This window comes from Apium graveolens, chromosome 11 (genome assembly GCF_009905375.1).
Source record: "Apium graveolens cultivar Ventura chromosome 11, ASM990537v1, whole genome shotgun sequence".
NCBI classification, from domain to species: domain Eukaryota; kingdom Viridiplantae; phylum Streptophyta; class Magnoliopsida; order Apiales; family Apiaceae; genus Apium; species Apium graveolens.
In genome coordinates, this window is record NC_133657.1 from 179,764,488 (window position 1) to 179,791,142 (window position 26,655).

A 26,655-nucleotide genomic window follows, 5' to 3' on the forward strand; every position below is an offset into this window, starting at 1 on the left:
TATCCAAATAAGGGCGCAAAATATTAATTTCGAATTCTATGTTTTTCCTAAAAAATTTGAACCTAGAGAACTTTTTACGACCTGAATTTCGAGTTTGAAATTTAAAGTTCGGTTGAACTCGAGTTCGTGCTCGAATCCGAACATTTTTAATCGAGTACGAGCCTGACAGTTTTCGACTCGACTCGGATTGATTACACCCTTAGTTGTTACACGAGTATAAAGTTAGTATCTCGATGTGAGTTAATTATCCGATTTTCGATAATTAATAAATTATTATTATATGGTAAAATATTATCAACAAGTTAATATAATAATATATTATCAACAAGAAGTTATTTATTGAATGTATAAATTAAAAAAATTATAATCCCCTTGTTGCACATGAGTGTAAAGTTATTATATTGTAATCAGCTAATTACCCAAGTCTTAGAATAATTGTATTCTATATAAATATTGAATTATATAGGTTTAGTCACCCAAAATAAAGAAAGAAGTATGTAACTCAATACTTGATTTTATCAAAAATTTAACCAAATGAGTTTATAGCTCAATTGGTTGAAGTCATATGTTTGTTATAAGTGTAAAGTTAGCATATCAAAATGAGTTATTCAATCAAGTCTTAAATCATTATATTTTATATAAATATTAAAATAAATATAAAATTTAATGTAAAGCAAGACACCTCGTGTAAATAAATAAGTTCTAACTCAATACCTAATATTATAAAAGTTTAACCAAAAGTGTATGTAGCTCAAGTGGTTGATGTGTTTAATTTGCAAATAGTTGGCATAGGTTCGATTCCCAAAACACCTCGTGTAAATAAATAAGTTCTAACTAACTATTTAATGTTATAAAAGTTTAACCAAACGTGTCTCTAGCTCAAGTGGTTCATGTGTTTAATTTGCAAATAGTTGGCATATGTTCATGTGAGAAAAAATGTTGGTGGAAAAAGTACTGTTAGGAAAATTAGATAACTGTTTGGTAATTTTTTTAATTTATGCATATTTTGAGATATAATATATAAAAATAATATTTTTGAAAAGGTTTAATGATGAAACTGATAACTACTTTCGTCAAAAGCTGAAAACAGCATTTTCCAAAAGCATGGGGACATGCTTTTGCTAACAGCAGCTTTTAGACCAAAAATGTTTTTTCAGACAGGAGCTTTTAGAATTTACCAAACACCTTTCTAACAGCTTTTCAGCACAAAGCTGTTGTAGCTGTCTGCGACAGTAATACCAAACGGAGCCTAAGTTACTTTGTAATATAAAATTAAGTTTACATTTATAAATTCTGGGGGTTAAGTTTCAATTATTATGACAATGTCATTGAATTTTTATATACAAAATTATAGTCGATTTACTTAATTTTCCTAAAATTAATTTTAGGAATCTCAGTCTCTTTTTAACTATACATTACTAAATAATATATTTTATAATATTTTAATAATAACAGATATATGTATAATTTTAAAAAATTGAATAAAATAGTGATCTAGGAAATTAAATTTCACTAATTTATAAAATGTGCATTAAATTCGAAAAAATTGAAGTTGAATCTGATAAAAAACCCAAATTCTAGCCCAGTCTCAAGAACCCTAATCAATCTTCATTTCAATACATAAACTGTATGTAACAAAACATACATACAAATAAATCTTTTACTTGATGGATCTCCTCAAACTCAACACACACCACACTCACTTCACTCAATCTCAATCTCAATCTCAATCTATCTCCCCCAATCACTATTACGCCTCAAAACGACACCGTTTTTCCCTAAAACACAATGTAGTATCAGCAGCAGCTAAATCTATAACGACAATTGTAGAAGAACCCAAACCAGTGTACTCTGCAGTCAAGACATTTGCACCTGCCACGGTAGCAAATCTCGGGGTTGGATTTGACTTCTTAGGTTGTGCTGTTGACGGTCTCGGCGATTTTGTAACTCTTAATATTGATCCTGATGTTCGTCCTGGTTATCTCTCGATATCCGATATCACGGGTTCTACTCGTAAACTTACTACTAATCCTTTGAATAATTGTGCTGGTATTGCTGCTATTTCTGTTATGAAAATGCTTAGTATCAAGTCTGTTGGCCTATCGCTTGCGCTTCATAAGGGTTTGCCATTGGGTAGTGGGTTAGGGTCGAGTGCGGCTAGTGCTGCAGCTGCTGCTGTTGCGGTTAATGAGATATTTGGGGGGAAGTTGAGTGCTGCAGAGTTGGTTTTGGCAGGGTTAGAGAGTGAGAAGAAAGTATCGGGTTATCATGCGGATAATGTGGCTCCGGCTATAATGGGAGGGTTTGTGCTTATTCGTGGTTATGAGCCGTTGGATTTGATTCATTTGAAGTTTCCGTTAGGGAAGGAGTTGTTTTTTGTGCTTGTGATTCCGGAGTTTGAAGCGCCTACGAAGAAAATGAGGGCGGCGTTGGCAAAGGAAGTGAGTATGGGGGATCATGTTTGGAATTGTAGTCAGGCTGGGGCGCTTGTGGCAGCGGTGTTGCAAGGGGATTTGAGGGGGATGGGGAGTGCGTTGTCGTCGGATAAGATTGTGGAGCCTAAACGAGCGCCTTTGATTCCCGGAATGGAGAATGTTAAGAAGGCAGCATTGGAGGCTGGGGCTTTTGGGTGTACGATTAGTGGTGCTGGACCGACTGTTGTTGCTGTTACGGATGATGAGGAGAAGGGGAGATTGATTGGGGATTGTATGGTTCGATCTTTTATGGAGTTTGGGAATTTGAAAGCTGCTGCTGTAGTGCAGCAACTGGATCGTGTTGGTGCTAGGCTTATTAGTACCACTCCTTTGTGATTTATCTGCACTGGTTAGGTAATAAAACTGTGAGGATGTCTAATGACATGATTAACCTAGTGATCTTCTTGTATGTAGAAAGCTGGAATTATTTTTGCGGTGCCGCGGCTTGTTAGTGTTGTTTTTGTTTTCATTATTGTGGATGTTTGTTTACGGTTACTGGGTAACATGTTACTCTCAATCTTGAATGCACGAGATACTTTTTGCTTTCCTTAATATGGTGATATACTAGTAGAGTGTTACTCCAGAGGTTAGTACCTAGCTCTTGGGTGCTTAACATATATGCAATTGAATACTATGATGTAGGCACTGCATTCTACCATTATAAATCTACATAAGCATTGTGTACAACATCTTTAGTAATGCATATATGAAACAGAGACATCAAATTTGAAATTTAAGTGCCCGGATGGGGCTTCCCTGGTTATTCTTACATATTTAATACAGTATGAAGTAGTTTGATCAATTTGTACTTGGCTATGAAATCATCGGGTTCCAACAAGTGCAGGGCAACAATCTGCTCTATGCCCATCCCATTCTCCTTAAACATGTCTGGCAAAATCGGGCCACTCATAGCCGGACTTAAAAAACAGGAGAACATTGTGGATATGGTTATAGTAGAAGAGATACATGTTATGTCTATGCAATTTGCAGAACTTTATGCGTGATTTCTGTTATGATCATCTCTGGAATGCAGCAAAAGAGGGGTACACACTGCAATATTGCCTTGTAACATAGGAGTTTTAAGTGACACAACAAAATTTAAACAGAATTTCAATTTGTTCTCCACATTTTGAATGTTGTTCAAAGGAGCATGTCAGCCTGAACTAAATTATTGAGTAGGATGGAAAATGGTATCACATTTGCACTAATGGGTTCTCTGCTCCATAACCGTTGCTCGCAATTACATTATTGAATGTACTCTCATTCATAATTTATATACCTCTGTCTATACTGCTCAGATTATATAATTTTACATATAATTCAGAACTTTTTTTACTTACATAAATCAAAATAAATAATTTATATATATAATTTTCTTAATTTGTGAATTTTAAATTAGATTAACATTTAAAAATATTTTTTAACTAAAGTTATTCAAAATAATCAAAAATCAAAATAAGTCGAGAAGAATTGCGTCGTTACTCACGTTTAACTTATCGGCTTATATATAAGTTATAATTTCACTTATAAGTTGGGTCAACGTCGCAGCAAAATTTCTCTTCTTGTAACAATCATACTAGATCTACACACAGCAGATATTCAAGGTGATTTCTCTCCTTGTATCAATCATACTAGATCTACACACAGCAGATATTCAAGGTGAGCACTCGGACATTAAAACTTTCTGTTCGCATATTAAAATTTAAAACTTCACTCATTATTTTTCTTTAATAGATTAAAATTTCATCAATAAGCTCACACATTAAGCTTCGGGACAGCACTAAACTTTCTGTTCGCATATTATATATTTCATGAAGGAAAAAAAAATCAACTGAAACTGGAATATCTTACAATTTCCATCAAGACCTTCAATTCTTTGTGTGCCAAATTAGATGTCTCTTGCAGCAGTAGCTTGTTTTGCGCCAACTGAAAAGAACTCTGTTATTACCTCGAGAGGCATGCCCTTTGTTTCTGGAACGTTTAAGAAAACAAAAACCCATGATATGCAGCACACAACAGCATATATGCCAAAAATACCAGAGAGCCCTATGGAAGGAAGCATCACGGGGAGTGAGTAGGTGATGATAATGTCACAGATCCATGTTGTGAGTGAACAAATTGCAATGCAGAGACCGCGAGCCCGGGTGGGGAAGATCTCTGCACAGAGTATGTTGGGTACAGGCCCAAATGCCATGAAAAAGCAGCAGAAGTACACCAGAACACTAACAGTTGGGATGATAGCGTTCACAACTGTGCCTAAATCTACAAAACTGCCAAGAACTAGTATAACCAGGGCCACAATTAAAACAGGGATTGTACCAAGCAACAAACTTCTGCAAGGATTACAGCAAAAGGTGGGGACAGTAGTTAACAACAGGAACAATTAACAAAACGAATGTATCATAAATATATAGTACTTTATCAGCTAATTATAAAAAAGCATAAGAATTTAAGATTTTGTGACATCTGGTGCCCAGTGTTAACCGTCGACATGCATGAACTATTTCATAGTTTCTGACTTTCTGGCTAGAGAATGGACTAATCCCAGTTCAAATGAAACCAATATAAATGGGTATTGAACAGGTATAATTTATCTCAGTTGATAAGATAGATAATTCAAAAGAAAACCACAATTAGATAAACAAACAAATGAGTATTAGACACACGTATAATTTATCTCAGTTGACAAGATTAATAATTTGAAAGAAATCCATAATAAGAGAAAAAGTGTCCTAAATGCAAATCTCATGATACGCACCAATGCTCAGAAAAAAAAAACTCATTAACACTTGACCACTGTATATCACAAGAACAACGCATAACATCCGCCATCAATAAGATGACACTAAATTGTCTGAGAGGTGTTTATGACTGATATGAATAACATATTTTTATTTGCTAATTTGAATAAAAGAATTTAAAATAGATAAAGGAAACTTTGAGTTAGTTAAAGACTACCTTCTGCCGGCTACATCCATCAGCCTCATGGCAACAGCTATGCATGGAAGCGTCAACAACGTCATGATGGCGGTAATAAGCAAACATGACGAGGCAGCACTAATACCAATATTTGATACAAGTACGCAGATACCAGCATGCTCAAGAATCTGAGGTGTATAGTAAACAACCCCGCTTATGCCAGAGAACTGCAAGCATAGAAAATTAATTATGAGAAGCTATATATTAGAAGAAACCATTCCAAGAAGTGCAGTGGATATTAATGTGCATTGAGATGCCTTTGTATGAAGAAATTATTTGGTTCCAACAAGAGAAGCCAGCTTGAGTTTTTAGAGGCTGCTTTTAAAGAGAAACATGGCAAACATGAGAGATAATACAAACCGGGAAAGGTTTGACATATCAAGTTTGTTTGTTTAAACAGGTATACAAAAGACAACTTTCAATTATTGCTGAAGAAAATTCAAAGTTAATTATATATTTTTGAAATTTTTTTTAAAAATTATCACTTATTGTTAAGGTTAAGTAGAAGTAAATTAGGATAAGTGATTAGTTTTACTTTTATTATCATTGTAGCCTGTATATAGGTAGAAGTATATTAGGATAAGTGATAATTAGAAGTAAATTAGGATAAGTGATTAGTTTTATATGCTTAATACTTGCATTACTTAATATGAGGTTGAGTTGCAGAAGTTTTATAAGATATTAACACCATCGTTCTTCATTTTCTTTGCTCTTCCAATCCATAAAAATAGAACTTACGACTATTCAGTACAAACAAAATCAACCGTAGAGCTCACTACACAACTGATAAACTGAGATCACGCGAGCATATAAACAAAAGCAATGGAGATGCCAAAGGAAATTTGAAGGAGAAGAAGAGAGACAAGAGAAGGAAGAAGTAAAAACAGAAAGTTTAGGAGACACTCAGTTATAGTAAATCTGATAGAATTATGGTTATATTGCCTATGAGAAATAAACTCCTCTATCAATATGCAATTTTGATCCTTGATTTATCCATGTGATCTTATGTTATATCAAACCTCATGTGAAATTATAGAGCTTAATTTCTTCTTTCAAAACAGATATGAGAATAGGCATGAGCTCATTCATAGTAACAATGAAAAAAAATGTCACATAAAGGCCTTCTCCTATATAAAGCTCCTTGATAATGAAAAACACATTAACTGTTCTAGGGGAAACAATTAAGGTGTCCAGATCCATGTATATATGTAACCAACAAAATGAGCAATGACATGACCCAACCACAACGGATGGGCAACAAAGGGGTTTTAACTATGATTTAATAATTACTTTTTTAAGTTCTATGTACTGCAGTAAGTGTTTTTTTGGAAAAATGCTAGAACAATTAGCATAGTCTTAGATATCAATTAAGATTAGTTTTCTTTTGGTTAGGATTTTCTTGGTGGTAAGTTTTAAAATTTTTGTTCAACTCGTATAAACTTTACTAGGGTTTGGATCAAATAGAAACCAAAAGAAAATGGGACCAAGAGAACTTTCAACACATTTATACCAGGGTTCAACCAAATACATCAATCTTATTCAAAGTAAGCATCCATTGGGGATTTGCGTCTTAAAATTAGGATATTGATTATGTACGGTTCAGCATAATCATAATGTTGAATTTTAGTATAAAAAGTGACATTGGTGGTTCTCATTCTGGTTTACATTTGATTGGTTCCGATAGACTATAAAGATCTTAAATTCATAACTATATTCTCAGATTATGATTGATTAAGTTTTGAAGGCTTTTGGGCCCAATTTTTTTTTCTTATTCATCATATATCTCCCTCGACCAACATCTAAGCCAACATAAAAAAGTGAAGTTAAAATTGCTTGAAATGAACATGCCAAACTAATAATCTAATCAATATTGATTCACCTGCTGAAGCATCTGAATTCCAACACCAACAAATAAGGCATGCTTAACTCCTGGTTCAAAAAGATAACTCCAACTTGGCCCAGAAGCTGCTTCAGAAGGATTAATAACAGCCGGCCCAACTGTAGGCTGATCCGTGATATCCTTAGAGTAAAGAGCAGCCCGACCCACTAAAGCGTCAGCTTGGATAAACTCACCACCTTCAGGCACATCAACTCCAGGAGCAGAAGTAGATATGAAAGAAGGACGACAAGATGCAGCAATGCTGTCTTGGCGCATATATATTCTTTTAAAATAACCTTCGTTTGTTCCATCTTGACCTTCTTTTTCTGTCCATTTCCAGGCAAGCTGCCAACCTCCACCAATCCCCACATTGACTGGTTCACCATTAGCATCTACAATAGGGTTTCCATCGGAAGCATGTCGAACCATCTCTTTTTCCAAACTTGTCGTTTGACGTGAAATCAATGGACTATGCAAATTATCATCAGACTCATTATTAGCAACATCTGAAGTATACTCCTCACCCTCTCCGCGAAGACTCTCTTCATCCCAGTCTTCATTCTTTTGTTGATTCCCAGAAACACTGAACATACTTCCAAAGTTTGGGAAAAGCATGCTACTATTATCTCCTGTATCTGGAAGCTTCTCATGGACACTGCTGAAAAGGGTTACAAGGGGGTCCACATAAGGCGCCATCTGGCTTGAAAAGCTTTGTTGGTGAGATGAAAAACCAAAGCTATTATGCCCAGTAACTGGTCGAGCTACCCAGGAAAGTCCTTCAGTCCCATAAAGCCTCACGCTGTCTTCATCCACAGCTGCGTCCTGATCATTGATAATTTCATCTGCTGGGCAAATAATGTATTTCTGTAAAGATGTCTGGCACCCAACACCAAGACCTTCTACTAGTAAAGCCAACTCACCTAATCATTAAAAAGAAATAAAAATTAGACATATTTCGTTTAAACTGAGCAACTTGTAACCAAAAAAATTGTAAACAATTCATAAAATGATATTGCGAAGGACCAACAAAAAAATTAAAGGACTGATGAGGAATGGAAATAAATGATTAATTTATATGTTTTTAATTATTTTATTTTTAGTTAGTTTAGAGATACATGATGTATTTATCTATTTGTTATATGCGGGGCTAGTAGTTTATTAATTAAATAGGTTATTTATAATAAAACCCAATTGTTACAGGCCTTAGTATTTATTAGGGTTTCTATTCCTATATAAGCATTACAATCCCCACATATGAAGCTTTGATTATACACTTTTCTTTGGGTAATATTGATTATTTATTCTTCGGAATCGTATAATTCATCACTTAAGACCTTGCTATCGTTTTTGCTTAATAAATCTCAATCCTGTCCTGCATCAAGGAGACTGGGTGAGAGATACTTAATACATTTTACTGTCTCCTATGATCTTAAACGAACCACCATAAAACACATCCCTACGAATCTTTTGAAAATCTGACTATAACATGGCTGTAAATCATGCAAACCTGAATCTTCAATGCAAATACTTGCTTAACTGTGCTTGTATATAGCACTACAGAAACTTGTCTATTTTCACAATATATAAAAGGCGCCTTACACGAAGACCAGTCATGATGAACATGGAACTGAAATAATCTTTGGAGCTTAGGCCTTTTGATGAAATTAATTTGTCATATGTACGGCATAGTAGGCATTGAAAGATGTTTTCGATATCTCACAGCAAGTAGGTCTTGGACTACCCATATATTTTATTTACGATACAGATGCGCATATACACACATTTACATACTCGTCATTCACATACATACTTGTGTGTGATGTGTGTGTCAACTGGATAATTTCTTTGAGTTATATTGTAAATTCAATTGTGCCACCACTACTCATTCTCCTGAATAGTGAAACAGGAACCATGAAAACCAAAATGAAATACCTACAGAAGATCTCCATTCATCATCTATTCATCTTTTAATGGTAAGGGAATCTGTAAGAAGATTTTTGGTCTCCGCTATCATGTTTTGGGACAAGTATTTAGAAAATGAGTCATGTATTCTCAGTAGATCAGATCTTGTTGCATCTCAAGACATAACTTATGAACAACCCCGCTACTAAAGCTTTCATGATAGAACGTTCAGAGGATTCCGAGAATTGAATATAATTAAGAAAAGATTAGTAAATTTCTAAATTTAATTGGCCAATAGACATGTCTTAAAAATGAAGGACATGTTGATCAGGTGGTTTACTACTAATTAATTGGTTTGGATCTAAAGCGAGTGCCTTCACATTACGGAAGAAACGAAACATGGCTAATTTTAATAATAATAATAATAATAATAGAGTTGAACCTTGAGGAGGCAGAACAAGTCCTTCAGCCTATGGACGAAACTAGAAACTACACTAAAGTTAATTGCACGAACCAAACATAGATATTAAAACACACACACACACACACTATAATCTTCTCCTCTTTTAGTAACTGAACACACCAAACAAATATGTGTGTGTGTCTGTGATGGGAGTGAATCACGTGGTTGTTTGCCACTTTCCGCATACTCTTTGTATTGTACTGTACATTTATAGTAGTGAGCTTGTATTGCACACAAAGTGCCAATCACACACCTAACAGTAGTCACACTATCGAAGTGTAATTTGTTACTTTGTTGCAGCAGAAAACCTTTAAATTATTATAATAGTTTGATAACTGTCAACGTCTTAAAACAAAACTCTCCAAGATCACTTCCAAAAGCTGAGGGTCTTTAGGGAACAACCTCTCTATTCCTTAGACTGCTTAATGCTTATCGGAGTGAAGACAAGGTATCATTTCACCCTCCTGCCCCTCCCAAGACCTACCTATGTGTGGGGGCATACTGGGAAAATTTGGTTTGATTATGTAGTATATTAATGTTTATCTCATGTAGATATATACATTATCAAATATTTGAGTATTACCTGTAATATTTATGAATGAAAAAACATTCACTTGTTAATCAACTGAAGCGCGAAGACTAATTATTTACCATAAGCTATTAAAAGAAAGATATTGATAGAGTAACATGCGGCTGTCTTCAATTTCACATGTGACTAACTAATTTGGTTAAGATTTAACAGATTTCCAATAATATTGGGTCTTTGCAATATGAAGAAATGGGATATCAAATAGCAGCAAAAGAAACTCACCAGCAACGTCATCCGTACCACGTAACCTCTGCAAAACCTTCCTGGCCTCTAGCATTTGACCTTTACTAACAAGCCACCTTGGAGTCTCGGGCAAAAAAAATACTGCTAATACAAAATAAAGGAGGGAAGGCAGCGAAAGAACCGCAAGCATGAGCCTCCAGCTAGGTGAATCCGTTAGGGACATTCCAAAAATCATGCAGTAAGAGAGGAACATTCCAGCAGAGCCAGTGAACTGAGGCAAAGTATTTAGTGTACCTCGTATTTCAGGTGGAGCAATCTCAGAGATATATACAGGAACCATAGTAACTACCAGTCCCATTCCAAATCCATCTAAAAGGCGTGCCAGGAGCAGAACATAAACATTAGGAGACCATAGCATTACAAGACCGCTGACAAAATAAAGAAATGCTGACATAACAAGCAGAGGGCGGCGGCCTAGCCAGTCAGCCATTGCACCGGAACATGCAGTAACCACAGTAGCACTAATGAGTGACATTGAAACTATAAGGCCTTCTAAAGTAGGTTGAGTTTCCAATTTAAATTCCTTTTTGATGTACGAAACAGATCCTGCAAAGAAAAACCAACCAAAAACCCCCGAAAAAAATCATAATTTGATGATGCACTCACTAATTGGGCTTAGCTTATATTCCGCAATATCATAGAAATGAAATTAAACTAGAGCAGTGGGAAATAAAATTAAACAGAAAATACCAGCAATAGTTGCATTGTCCCATCCTTGGAGTATGTTACCAACTGTAGCAGCAATGGCTACAAGCACAGCTCCATTCATGTCTTTGGTCTGAACAAAATTATAACAAGTCAACTAAATATGCAACAACTGATGACATTCAAGAAAACAAGATAATATTATATTGACATTCACATATGAGAAATATTATAGAAGAAAGAAATATCAAGAATTGACTTGGCAAAAAAAAAAAAAAATATCAAGAATTGGAAAGAGAAGATTAACTACCATAATTGAGCATACATACAAGGGCTAGTCTTGATTCATTTCATCAGAATAAACACACATCATTGATAAATAATTGTAAAAATCATGATATATATAGAGTGAATGTGTGAGTAGAGTGTGAAGAAACAAAAACCCATGTGAGTTCTGATCAACATAAGAGATCTATCTTACCCTGTTAGATTCTTCTTTAAAATCTTGTAGTCTTCTTGTTCAGGGGGTGAATGTCTGTCCACTTATTACAAAAGGAGAAGTAGAAATGATGAAAAATAGGGACACAACTGTTGGACTTATAGTGTATGATTGGTATCAGTGCTATTGTCACGCCCCCCTTGTGTATGATTTGTCCCTATTGTAAAATAAATAGTATTTGTTCAAATGAGTTTCTTTTCAGATACCCCACCTGTCCTATTTATTTCATACAGCACATACCTACCTCCCTCATATATAATTTGGGTATCAAATTTTTAAATGCAAGGTATCCCGATCCCATCTCATCTTCTATATAATAATTTTTAGATTTAAATTCAAGTTTAATACACACTTTCTAAGAATCCAAATTAAGCTTTTATGTTTAGAATTAATTGCGGTCCTAACTATAATTTTTTAACACAGAAATAGCCCAATTATAAAAATTATCATCAAGATGACTGAATTACATTTTTTAAAATACCCAATAAAGTTACGACAATTCAATTAGACGGACGGAAAATTCAACGGCTATTTACTTACAGATGGTTAGAGCATCTCCAACGCGGGAGAGCTCTTAGATATAATTGTTGATGTGACAGTTTTTTTATCTATTCTCTAAAATTTTATCCACTCCAACGTTGCTTTCTTGGTAGCTAAATTTATACAGATTCTCTACTCTTCTTCTGTATCATTTGATTATCTATCCATTCTCTATATGCATCCACCTCATCTCCCGCTTTGTTTTCCCTCTCCCGCATTTTCTTCTTTTTCTCCCGCCACTTCATTTTCTCCTGTAGAGGTATTCTCAAATCTAATTTGTTAATTTTGCTTCAATTAGGGTTATTGATTTCTAATCTATTTCATTTGATTTTATCATTATATGTTAATTTTCAAATCTTTGTCACTGATAAAACACACACACACATATATAAAATTAGGGTTCTAGTTCTTAAAAATTCGGAGATTTTCTAAGAACGTAATCATCGAAAGCATCAGCTGTCGTTCCATATGCAAGCATCCTAAGTGCAGCTGTAACTTTCTGAAGTGATGATAATCAACGAACTCCCACAGCATCAGTTTGTTGCATAAAATGATTATCGTGAGCTATAATCGCTTCTTCAATTCGTAAAATAGTGATCTACGCATCTAAAATCATCGACGAAACTGTGTTTCTGTGTATGAGGGTATAGTAGAAAAATAATCACGATATAGTCTATCATGACCTTCTTCTCTATTGCGATCAAGTACACGATGATTCATAGTGGAACCACCATGTTGCGAGACAGAACTCGATCTTTGTCGTCGATGATGAAGGTAAACAGCACTCGTTATCATTCTTACTTCATGTTCTTCTTCGGCTTGCATAATATCAAGAATCATTTGTTTGGTATTTTCCATTACAAATGAATAATTTATAAGTGGGATTGAATTTGAATTTTGTCTGGAATTTGTGTTTTGTTTAGTTTCAGTTTTGTTATCTATTTATAACATCTAAAATATGATTGTTATAAAGTATAGCCGTTGAAATGTAGTCGTTTGAATGAGTTGAAATATAGCTGTTGGAATATAGCCGTTGAAAATATAGTCGTTGCAAATATAGTCGTTAAAATTTGAAATAATACTAAAATACTATATTTGAATTATAGCTAACCATTATAACTAACGCCATTAGAGTACAACCCTTTACCGGTTTAGCAAATTTTACCTAACAGTTATTATATATTATTTTAGCTAACCATTTTAGCTACTACTCTTGGAGATACTCTTATACATATACATCTTTTGAGCACAACAATTAGTTGAGAGCAAATCAAATAGGTGAAAATGGCATATAGATGTTGTTGCGGAAAATGGGCGGTTGAGAGAACAACACGGACAAATGATAATACGGGAAGAAGATTCGCTGGAAGTGTTGAAGGCAGCTGTGGGTGTGGTTTTTTCCGGTGGGTTAAAGGTTGTAATAGGTGTAGTTGTGTGCAGATGGAAATGGAGCAAGTGACACTTGAATGCGGAAGATGGAAATAAGGGTTTATTTTGTTAAACTTATATTGCATCATATACTATTTTTTCACAGCCTCATGTATAAGAGGTTTAAGGCCACTGTAGATTCCTTATTTGAATTGTAATGGACCTTGTATTGATAAATAAATGTCAATATAATATTCTTCACTTAAAAACATGTCAATCTCTGTAGTAATCTCTTGAACACAAAGTTTCAAGCAAAAATACAACATGACAATTACCAAACAAAATCATTCAAAAATACAAACTAAACATAACAATTGATCAAAAGTGAATACTTCATTCATTCCACATAAAGATTAATACACGGTTGCAGTGTTTATCATTGTTTGACAACAAAGTAATTACAATTTAAGGGACATATTACAATATCCCTCACACCTAATTTATCTCTCCTCACTTGGATTCTTTTCATCACAACTTATGGAGCTCTCTAAACATTGTTATAATTGGCAAATCTCTAAATTTTCTTATGCTGCTGTTGAACACGTCACAATGATTGTTAACAAACATATTACTGTGAACGAGTGTCATAAATGATTATCTTGATCATTGACTTAAAGGTTTAGCCATCAGCTAACCATAGCACTTAGGATCAATCTATTTTTTTTGCCACAAGGATCAATCTATTTTAACTTAAAGGAAATTTGTCAATATTTATTGTACATAAGCACATAGTACATAAGCACATAAATATCAATACAAATGACTATAATTAGTACCTCTTTAATCTTATTCATGTGAAATATAAGCTTACACTCTATTAAAGCTCTTGCATATTTTCATAACAATTATCTCAAAGTAACACCCTTGAAGTCCTTCTTCATGTTTTGATACAGATGTATAACATATAATATGTGTTCTGCATTTGGTACCACTGCTTCCAAGGCATTGATGAGTCCCTACATATAGAAGTGTATTAGTAGAAGCAAATAATGATCATAGAAAAGTTTAGACTCAAGTGAAGTACACAAACCTTTTTCCTATCAGAGATAAAGTTCCATTGTTCTTCAACATTACTTTCAATTTTCAAGTCTTGAGCCAAGAATTTCAATAACTAGGTCCAAGATTATGTTATTTCTTATTCTACATAAGCCCAAGCAATTGGATGCATGCCATCATTGACATCTACCCCAATAGCCGCTAACAGCTGACCACCAAAAGAGCATTTAAGGTGGGAACCATCCAAGCCAATCAAATGCCTGCAAAAATATGTAATTGCACTCTTTAAAGTACCTAGACAAACATAGAAACTCATGAATCTTTCACTCTCAGTTCCTGGCTCTAGATCCTCACATAGAATTTTCACAGTACTTTTTGGGAGTACTCTCTTAATCTCATATGCATAATCCCAAACTTGACCAAACTGGAGTACCATTAATCTTCAAAAGTGCTCTTATTTTGGTTCTATACACAACAAACTTAGAAACCTTACATTTCAAGTCATTAAAAAATTCTTATGAAATGCAGCAATAGGCCATGTTGGGTTCATTCTAATATCCTTCTCCTAGTACTCTGCTAGCCATGTAGAGTTAATTTGATTTTGATGGAAGGTTGGCATGCAATAGTGCTTGGAAAAAATGGTCTTGATATGATATGTGCTAGTATTCTTCATTGGAGAAGCATACACTCTTCACTCATGAGGAGCCTCATAAATGTACTTGATTTTTTTGCCAAAGTTCTTCATTAGTTGGATTGGTCTCCTCTCAAGGATGACATGGGTTCTTACTTCTTTTCTGAATATCTGAGATGACTTAAACATCATACCAAGCTCAAAAAATGGTTTTGCCATATCTAACTCCTCACTAAAAACTGTATTGTTGGGCTGCTCATCATCAGTAGAATTTGAGGCCATCCTCTCTTCATCACTAGCAGCATACACACTGTCTTCATCTGTATCTGCATTGTCATCTATGTCACCTTGTTCTTCAGGTTCCTCGATGAACTCAAAGTCTTCATGGAATGTCTTGTCTACATTCTTGTCAAAAATAAGATCATCATCATTGTCATCCTTGTTAGAAGCATCTGAATGAAAACTCTCATCATCACTCCCATCACTTCCATTCGTTACATACTCATCATTATCATTGGGATTAGAGAAATCCTTATACTCACCCTCAATTTCCCTTATTGTTTCCTTGTCTTCAAGGTCTTGTTGTATTGAATTTTGGAAAGGATTTTGCATGTGTATTTCAACTTGACTACCCCATATAACATATTCCTGGCTTAAGGGCTCAATTTTTGTCACAAATGTCTCAAATATCCTGTTAGTCTTAGGCCTACCCTGTGGATTGAGAAGTGTACATATAAGGATCAATTCTTCATCATTCTCTAACTCAAATAACCCTTTATACATTGTTGTTCCTAGAAGTTTATACCATAAGTTTTAACAACCCCCTAGAACCACACTCTAATAAAATTGTATTTATCTCAATTAAACTAATCTGATCACTATTACAAAAGTTTACATGCACAACCTGACCCCGGTGTACCTTTTAGGATTCTCTTCAAATTCACCATTATAAAACATCTTAATTGTAAAAAGCTCATCATCTATTATAACAAATACCCAAATTAGGCTTGTAAACTCAAAATTACAAACCTAATACTTATACAAGCATAAATATTGGACAAATTTTCAACAAATATTTGTTTTCATATTATCATAAAGTTATAAAATACATGGAGCACAAACTTTTACCTAGGTCTACGTGTATACGAGCATTCACATTTAAACTATGTCTAGGTTTATACCGGTAGTTTTGCAAAGTAAAATTCAAACACTAACATGTCACATAAATGCATAACTATCTTATTCAAGAAAAACCCCCAGTTTAGATGATCATATACACAAAATTAGGCTAGCAGCAACATTAACTTAAGGAGTTTAGTCATTACCAATATATTCTGGACATTCGTATGTCTTGAAGGCATTTTGATCTTCCTTAGACCTTAACGACCACATCATTCTCATGTGATTTGCTCTTGATCATCACCTTCATTTAGGGTTTTTCTCAATAAGGGGGGAATCATTTCCTTTTTTGGAGGGATAATGATAGTGGGTTATACAATAATTGAAGTGGACTAGATACTTTATTTGGACAATAATGTACCATTTTAACCTCTATTATTTATTAATTACTCGAATTGAACTAATGTCCGTCTAACTGAGTTGACGGAACTCTACAGGCGCTTTAAAAATTTAAGTTCAACCATCCTTATGATAATTTCTATAATTGGACTATTAGTTGGGGCCACGTTACTGCAATTGAGTTTATATTTTATCATTTTCTTGCTTTCTCCTCTTTTCTTTCATATATGTACATCTTTCTGATACTTTCTTTAAATTAGTTTCATATTAGCTCTAGCAGTAATTGTTTCTTATTTGTTGTAGTTTAAATTGTGCCAAGAAAATATTTGATGTTTTGTCTAAAAGTAAAAGGTGAGAAAATTTAAATTGTAAGTAAATTTCTAATCAGAACTTGGGATAATGGTTTGAGTTTTGGATGCATATGCAAGTTTCTCTTCCTACATGTGTTCTTAACATATTATAAATATTACAGACCACATGACAACATTGAGAAATAAGATTATACTTCTTGGAGCTCAGTTGCGCAAGATGAATATTGCATCCAAGGCTAACGAAGAAGAGGAAGATAATGATGTTATTCAACTATAAGGCCAGGTTTTTTAATTATAATATTTAACTAACTTCTGTATAAGTGATATGTTTTTTGTTTAACAAAATCTAAATTCCAGTAATAAGAGGAGAGCAAAGAGATACTTGTAGTAATGATGATTGTTTGATTGAGATTCTTATATAGTGATTCTTAATGCATTTTACATAAAAGTATTGATGATCAATTGATAGTGATGCAACTATTTATTGCCTACAAACTTATTGATAGTCTGCACATGAGGAATGAGTGGTACGAGTGTATGATCAAATTGAGTGTCTTTTTTAGTTATTTTTCATAAACTGATTACTGCAATTTATTTGAGCTGCCATTTCAATCATAACTTCAGCCTATTATTTACTGATTTATGAGAAATCGTTCAATGATTAGATTAAAATAAAAAGGTTGAAAGATGCTGCAAAATAGGGACAAAGTCATGAGCTAACTATAGAGAAGCAAATTCAAAACTCAAATTTATTGATAAGCATCTACAAGAGAGGTGATTTTGTTATTGTTATTCCCAAACAATCTAAACAGGAATTATAGAAGGGGGTTGAATGTAATTCTGGCTTCTTCTTGATTTTAAGAATAGTTCTTTTACAAATAAATAACTGTGTTTGATTTGCAATGGTGCGGAATGAGAATATAATAGAAATCAAATCACAAAGCAATTAAATACAAGTATTTAAAAAACTTTCTGGTGGATTGAACTTTTCCACCAGAGATATATATTAAGTAGAGAACTCTGTGATACAAATAGTACACAGCTGCTTACAAGTTGAACAACAAGAACAACAAAGAAATTCTTTAAAGATTGTGCTTTTTCTATTTCTCTGGTTTTTGCTTACTTACTTAGTTGCTATTCAACTTGCTATACTTGGTTTATATATCACCAAGTTACATGATAAAAAGACAAGATAATAAGACAAAATGGTTCTAGTATAATATCATACTTCTTCACTTCTCTTTCCAGCATCTTTGAATATCTTCAGTTTAGCATGGAAATGGAAATGCTTCTTTATTCTCTAAAACCTTCAAACAAGCTGCCACATTCCATTTGCATACAACCAACGCATGTGACTGTCAAGTCACTATCAACTACTCTTTTGAATTTGAACATCCGTTGGAACTTTGTCTGATCATCCGTTGAAACTCGGGTTGATCATCCGTCGAGACTTAATGTTGATCATCCGTTGAAGCTTTGTAAATCAACCGTTGAGTCTGTCTTCTTGATAGTTAACTCTACTTCATTCACAAAAGAATACAAGGCATCTAATATTTACAATTAACCATCCTATCTGGCATATCAATCTAGTATTTAACATAACCTGGACAATCTACAACATCTAGTTCACTAAGTTATCCAAGTACGCAGAAATGTGCTACTAGACTTATTGTTACATAAGCTACTCTTTCAACGGATGTTGAAAATGATCATCCGTTGAAAGATACAAAATCACTTAACTAAAATCTACTAAGTATTTTGTTCAAATTATCATCAAGTACACAGCATATTCCTAACAATCTCCCCCAATTTATGTCTACTAGAATTGTAGCTATAAATTAAGAGAAACTTGATGATAACAAAACACACTATGAATACAGAATGAAATACAGTAGATTATAATTACAAGTGCTGCAGTTTATTGAAAATTCTCACAAAGAAAGATTTGTAGAGTGTCTTACAAAATATTTTCAAGGTGCTCCTCTAGACTGAGCAAATTAAATTCATTTCCTTGATTGCCTTGGCTTCTTTCCCAGCTTCACATCATTCTCTTCAATCTAGTTTTTGAGTTGTCTATAAAATTCTGATTCTTCATTATTTGTTAGATCCAACTTTTCTTGCATTTCTTTTAGATTTTTATTGCTTGCAATCTTTAGCTGGTCTTCCAATCTGAAGAATCTTCTAATATTCTTTTCATCCTTGAACTCCATGATTCAGTATGGCCTCAAATGCACTCTATCTCCAGTGAAGGGAATAGTCAATACTCTTGGGAGTAGATTTGGTCCTCTCCAGCTATTTATTATCTCCTCAATCTTGTTTAGTACCATTTTCTTGGATACTATGTTGAATCCAAAGTTTTTCTTGATTGAGGAGAAGATAGTCACTAGAGTTGAATAGCCTTCATTGAGAATTCTGTGAAATGGCCATGTAATTTCTTTACCACCGTTGTACATGAAGACTAGTCACTCTGGAAGGTGCTTGTAGGCATCAATAGACCTGACTTCTTCAAGCTCATCCAGATAGAGATTTATGTCTGAAAATTCTTTGATGGTACATATGAAGAGTTGATAACCTTTGTTGACAGTAGGTTTGGGTTTGGCCACTTGCTTGGATTTGAGCTTGGTAGGCTTGACTGTTTTGACCACTCTTTCTTTTGTCTTCCTTTGTTTAGCAAAGATGGGGAAATTTAAATCAGGAAGAGGCAAGCTGTCCTGTTATTTCCTAACAATACAACAAGAATTACAGAAGGGGGCTTGAATATAATTCTAGCTACTTTTTCAAGATTTTAAAACAGTTCTAACTTGACAAATATATAAGTGTTCGATTTGCAGATTGCAGAATGAAGTAGTTATATAAATCAAAACACAAAGAAATAAGAATACAAGCTTTTAAAACTTTCTGGTGGATTTGAAAGTATCCACTATATATATATATATATATATATATATCGAATGAGAACTTTGTGAAGCTTGAATAGCTCACTGCTGCTTACAAGTAGAACAAACAAACTACAAAGAAATTCTTGACAAGTACAGCTTTTTCTATCTCTCTTTAAAATGTGTTTGCTTAGTTAAATGTTCTATTAGCTACACTTGGTTTATATATCACCAAGTTTACATGACAATAAGACAAGATAATAAAACAAAACATATCTAGTCTAACTCCATGTTATTTCACTACTCTATTCCAGCATCTTTGAATATCTTCACAATTGCATGGAAATGATAATGCTTCTTTGTTCTCAAATCCCTGCTTAACAGGCTGCCACATTCCTTTTACAAACACCCAACGTATGTGACTGTGTTGTTACTATCAACAGATATCTGAATTTGATCATCCGTCGGGTACATGTTTGTCATCCGTCGGGTAGCTTTGTTGATCATCCGTCGGGTAGCTATGTTGATCATCCGTCAGGTAGCTATTTGTCACTTGACTCTATTTTACTTACACGGAATTACAAGTCATCTCATATGTATAATTAATCAACCTATTCTGCATATCCATTAGTAGTCAACATGACTCATATACTCCTATAGAATCTACACAAAATTATTTGCAGAAATGTGCTACAATACTTATTATTATATAAGCTACTCACCCAGTGGATGTCAAATTGTCATCCGTCGGGACTATATTAAATCATCCGTCAGGACTATAGTTGATCATCCGTCGAGTGCTACAAAAGTCACTAAGTTAAATCTACAAAGGTGTTTTATTTAATTTGTCATCAAGTTCATAACATATTCCTAACAATCTCCCCCAATTAATGTCTACTGGAATTGTAACCATAAATTAAGAGAAACTTGATGATAACAAAACACCCTAAAAATACAGAATAAAAGATAGTAGATAAAACTGATAAGTGTTACAATATTTATTGAAAATTGAACAAAGAAAAGTATACAAAAAAGTTGCTCACAATCATTATCAAGGTGCTCCTCTAGCCTGAGTAGATAACTTTATTTCCTTGATTGTCTGGATTTCTTCCCAAGCCTCCTATTGTTCTCTTCTATCTGACTTTGGAGTTGTCTGTGGAATTCAAGTTCATCAGCTTCAGATAAATCCAACATTTCTTGCATTTTCAAGAGAGTCTCATTGCTAGAGATACTCAGTTGGTTATCCAGTCTGAAGAATCTTCAAAATCCCTTTTCATCCCTGAATTCCATCAGCCAATAAGGCCTCAAATGCACTCTCTTTCCTGTAAAGGGAATTGTTAGAGTTTTTGGAAGTGCATCCTTGTCTTTATTACTCCTTAGCTCTTTTATCCTCTTTAAAGCCAGTTTCCTTGCAGTTATATTGAACCCAAAGTTCTTCTTGAAGGATGAAAAGACTTTAATTAGAACAGATTGACTTTCTTGAAGAATCCTTTGGAGTGGCCATATGATCTATTTCCCTCCCTTGTATTTGAATAACAGCCTTTCAGGGAGATGTTTAAGAGCATCAATCCCTCTTACTTCTTCCAATTCATCTAAGTAGAGGTTTATGTCAGAGAACTCCTTGATGTCACAGATGTATAACAGATCTCCCTTGTTGACTGTAGATTGAGATTTGGTTAGGGTCTTGGATCTAAGAGTCACAGGCTTCACTTTCTTGATTGCTCTTGTCTTTGTCTTCTTTGGCTTGTTGAAGATAGGAAAGTTTAGCTCAAGAATTGGCAGACTATCCCAGTCTACTGGCTCATCCTTAGGAATTATGGGCTCACCATGAATATTCCTAGTTGGATCCACTACCTTTAATTCTTCAAATACCACTGAGGATTTTGATGTCTGAGTTGAAGTTGCAGACTTTTTGGGAATATATTCTTCCATTTCCTCATCACTGAAGTCCAATTTTCTCTTGATTCTTTGCTTGTACCTTGGTTTCTTTAACTACCGGGGTTCCTGTTGCATTTTCTGATCTTGAAGTTCAGCAATTACGGATGGTTGTGCAGAAATCTAAGTTATAGTCTTTACAGCTTGAAGTTTGGCCAAGATAACAGCTTTCTCCTTCTTTTGTTTGAGCTTCTTAGTATCTAAGGCAGCTTGCTTCTTTTCTTGCCTTATTATTTCTTTCTCTTCCTTTTTAACTTCTACAAACTGAAGGTGTCCAACCACCACAGAGATTTCTTTACCATTTCTGTAAATCTTGGCAATTTTTCTTTTAAGTGCTCAATCAGTAGGATCCTTGAAAAATACAATTGACCTAGCCAACAGCTTCTTCTCATCTGGCCTAGGTATTTCATACACAGTATTCATAGGATTTTTGTCTGAAAACCTTGAGTAGTTTCTTTTAGGCTTCATGATAAGATTTACTTTTGGAGATTTGATGCAAGATGTTTGGCCTTTTCCAGATAATTCATACTCATTTCATTCACAGAAATCTGCTTGACTTGAGAGTGATGATTGAAGACTTTGTCTGATTTCTGAATTGGCCCAAACTTTTGTTGAATTTCTACATCTATCTTTCTTCATTTATCATCTAGTTCCTTCTCCACAGCTGCAACATCAAGCATATTAGGAATTGACTTTGACTCAAGCTTAGCAGCTGCTATATGGATCAAATCAATGTTGTCCAATACTGGTGGCTTTGGCAGAGTAATTTATGGAACAACTACTTGGCTGATTTGTACATTTATCACTTTCTCCCCCTCACTAGATGGCTCTGCTTGACTGACTTGAGATAATGATTTCTCCCCCTTTTTGTTATCATCAAGTAGAGTGGAGGAAGAAGATTGTGCAACCACCAGTTGTTGCAGCAGTTGAGTTTGTTGTGCTTGATGTAGATGTATAGCTGTGAGAGAAGCTTCAATAGCAGTCATCCTTTTGTCCAAGGACTCCACTTTTATGGCAAGATCAGAGTTCTTCCTTATTTGTCTCTTAATATCAAGTATTGTTGCTTCTGGAAGTTTAGCATCCAATCTTTCAGAAATATCCTTCTTTACTTGATCAATCTCAATCTTGATAGAAGTGACATCCTGATTGTGTTGAAAGCCTTAGATTTGATGCATTTGTAGAGAATTGAGATGTGCCTGTAAGAGCATCATGGTGCCAGCATCTGTTGTAGATTGAATAGCATTATGTGTCTCCTGGATTTGATGGATGAGAGTGACCTTGAAATGTTGAAGATCACATTCCTTGGAGAATGCCCAAGATGGCAGGCCAGTTCTATAGCTGGTGCCTGCTGCTCCCCCTATATCCATGGGCTCTTCACTATCATCATCATCATCTCCAAAAAGATCTTCAGATTCATCAGTGCCATAGTCTATCATCGTCAGCTTTAGGTGGCATGGCTTTGATGACATCCTTAGCTCTTTGCATGGATTGAGTGGTGTGCACCAAATTTAGCATTCTTTCAGCCTCCTCATTGCCTTGTAAACCTAGTGTTTGATAAGCTGTAACAGGATGAGTAAATGTCTCAGCATCTAGGGAAATAAAATCTATTACAGCTTGATATTCTTGCTGAAATAGTCTTTTCCTTTCTACATCACTGACATTCATTGACTCAATAGCAATGGTGTCCATCCTTATCTCTCCTGTACCTGCATTTCTCTCAATATCTCTCTCTTTTTGCATCAAGAGCTCCCATTGGCTTCCCACCCTCACACCCTCACCTTCACCATCTAAGGTGGGACTCATCTCACTCACTTTTTCCAGTCCTGAAGAAATGGACTGCAATTGTTCACTCATATTCTCTCCTTTTTCCTGGGAGCAACCCAGCCTCTCACTCAGTTCACTCCCTTCCCTCAGTCCTAAGAGTGATTGAACTACTACTAAGTCCTCTGCACTTGTGATAATTGAAGAAATTTGAAGTTGTGCAGAGACTTCCGACGGATGAGGAATATCCATCGGGGTAGTAGTTTGGCTAGCCTACGGATGACTGCTGTTAGGCACATCCGTCGGGATAAAATCACTACTCGACGGATGAATGATATCCACCGGGACAGAAGAAATGAATGAGTTTGTAGTGGAGACTATTATAGACTATGTGCATATTGATGAAAATTTGGGCACAGATGTCTCAATAGACTCAAAAATAATAGGCAAGTGAGCCAACAAATCATCTAAAAGATGATGCTCACTTGCTTGGATTTTTGGCTTCTCCAATAGAGTTAAAGATGGAGAATTTGGAAGTGATGTATTGATCATGTCAACATCCAGTGAGTGTGTGGGTGAATTTGGTGTTCAGGTGCTTCAATTGTTAAAGATTTTGGTTGTGACTCCATATTTATTGGAGTCACATCAATCTGACTTTGAGAAGGTGCAGTGACTGGGCTTTAGCACCAGTTTGCACTGTGTGTGTTCCCTGTGCATCCCCAAGGATTTTTGATCTTTTATTTCTAGTATAAGTTTGTGGTGAATTAGTGTCCCTAACCCTCTTGGCATGTGCTCCTGGTTGGGAGCTTGTTTCAATAGTAACATCCTTTTGGGAGGATGAAACTAGAAATGAGCTAATTTCCTTATTAACAACCACAGTTTGTTGGGAAACTGTGGTGTGGCTAGGCTTGGGTACACTCATCTCACCAGCCTTATCCTTAGGGTTTCTTTGATTTTCACCCTGTCCCTCACCTTGCTTACTCACCTTCATACTCCCCTCTTTGTGTGTAGTAGATTTTGCAACTGGTTTCTTTTGAGAGAAACCAGAGGGGGCTTTCTTAGCTTTGGATTTAGAAATTGTTGGTTTGGTAGCTTGGGTAAGCATCTGTTGGGTCATTGACACAGATGTCATAGCTACACTAGAAGGCAAAGAAATGTATGAGGTTGGAAGAGTGGAGACAATGGTACTTACCTCACTTACCTGAGGTCCCTCCATGATTGGAAAGTAATGGAGGGGCACCTCTTTGTGGTGACTTTCCCTGTTGAGGTCAACAATGACTCTTCTTTCTTGAACCCAACAATTCAGCTTGTTGGTTGGGTTCTCAACAACAATATCCTCAATAAGATGGTTAGCAAGCATCATAAAGAATCTAGCATAGTAGACACTTTTACCTCCCTTATTAAGTTCTCCTAACTTATAACCTAACTCAAACAAGACCAAGTCACTGAAATTAAAGTATTTATCAGTAACTAGCATGTAAAGCATGTTAAGCATGGAGATGTTAACATAGTCAAAAGTGCTAATTTTACTAGAGAATACTTTAGTTACCACATCACACAGATAGCTCCATTCTTTTCTAAGACCTAACCTCCTAATTTCACTTAACTTAGAAGTATGAAATGCATAGCCCATATAATTTAGCATGTTAACTATATCAGTGTCTGTGTGTGGAATAATAGCAGTATTATCTGGAATCCTAAAGCATGCTTTGACAATGTCACTATTAATGCAAAACACCTTTGAGAGTGAATGTTATGGTCTTGTCAGTGGAGTTGTACACGGCAGCAGTCCATATCTCCTCCACAACTTCACAGTAGATTGTGGGTGACTCCAATATTACATAATTGAGTTTACAGCTCTTCACAAAATCCATCATCTTGTGAAAGTCTCCAGACTGAGGAATCTCCTTATTCACAAGTGCTGCAAAGTTGTTCTTTCATAGATATATCGAGATTGAGACATGATTTTGACTACTGGTGCCATTGTTAGAGAATGAGAAATTTATAGAGAGAATATTTGCTTTGGAGAAGAAAAGAAGTTAGAGCAATTGAATTGAGAATGATAAAAGAGTAGAATAAAAATGAATTATGCTTTTATACTATCTCAGAAATAAACTGTCAAAAATAATAAAGAGAAATAAAGTAACCAATCAAAATAGCCCAAAATAGCCGTTTAAAAATAAATAAACTGTACAAATTCTGTCACTTATCCGTCATGTTGTGCTTACAAACTGTAAGTATACTCGATGGATAACGTTCAGAGTTTTAACGGCTAAGATTGAGACAATTCGACGGATGAGGATAAATCAATTATACGTAGGGTTATGAAATAATTCAGAAAAGTAATAATTTTTATTAACAAATAATATTCCGACGGATGATCAAACTCGATGGATAATGAGCATCCGTCGGGATGTAAATTTTGAGTTAGCCAAAATTTCATCCAAAATAGAAAAATTAATTAAGTTTCTGGCTGCATTAAAACTTGCAAAAATATCTGAAATATTTCAAGAATAATTAAGCATACCTAATTCACTTACCAACCTTGAAAAGGTGGATTCATCAAGTGGTTTGGTAAATATATCTGCAAGTTGCTTTTCACTTGGAACAAAATGAAGTTCCAAAGTACCATTCATCACATGTTCCTTAATGAAGTGGTACTTGGTGTCTATGTGCTTTGTTCTTGAATGCTGTACCGGATTCTCAGTGATTACAATTGCACTTGTGTTATCACAGAAAATAGAAATTATATCCACTTGTAGACCATAGTCTAACAATTGGTTTTTCATCCACAAAATATGTGCACAACAACTACCAGCAACAATATATTCAGCTTCAGCTGTAAAAGTAGAAACTGAATTTTGCTTTTTACTGAACCAGGACACAAGCTTGTTCCTTAACAATTGACAGGTTCCTGTTGTGCTTTTTCTGTCTATTTTACAACCTGCATAATCTGCATCTGAATAACCAGTTAGATCAAAACCAA

General features: G+C 34.8%; 2 protein-coding genes across 3 annotated transcripts; one reads left to right on the plus strand and one right to left on the minus strand.

Annotated features, from left to right (window-relative positions):
- Positions 1-1,556: 1,556 nt before the first annotated feature.
- LOC141698193 (homoserine kinase-like) lies at positions 1,557-3,057 on the plus strand. The gene has a single exon (XM_074502841.1). The coding sequence runs from the start codon at positions 1,668-1,670 to the stop codon at positions 2,808-2,810; it is 1,143 nt and encodes a 380-aa protein (XP_074358942.1). The 5' UTR covers positions 1,557-1,667; the 3' UTR covers positions 2,811-3,057.
- A 1,068-nt stretch (positions 3,058-4,125) lies between these two features.
- LOC141697060 (monosaccharide-sensing protein 2-like) lies at positions 4,126-11,813 on the minus strand. 2 transcript variants are annotated; one of them, XM_074501253.1, is made up of 6 exons: positions 11,656-11,813; positions 11,220-11,307; positions 10,509-11,075; positions 7,333-8,252; positions 5,433-5,620; positions 4,126-4,807 (listed from the first exon to the last, which is right to left on the minus strand). In XM_074501253.1, exons 2-6 carry the CDS (start codon positions 11,296-11,298, stop codon positions 4,363-4,365), a joined length of 2,199 nt encoding a protein of 732 aa, XP_074357354.1. In that variant the 5' UTR covers positions 11,299-11,307; positions 11,656-11,813; the 3' UTR covers positions 4,126-4,362. The 2 variants fall into 2 exon arrangements, with proteins under 2 accessions (XP_074357354.1, XP_074357353.1); XM_074501252.1 differs by lacking the exon at positions 11,656-11,813 and adding an exon at positions 11,485-11,623.
- Between the last annotated feature and the right edge of the window lie 14,842 nt (positions 11,814-26,655).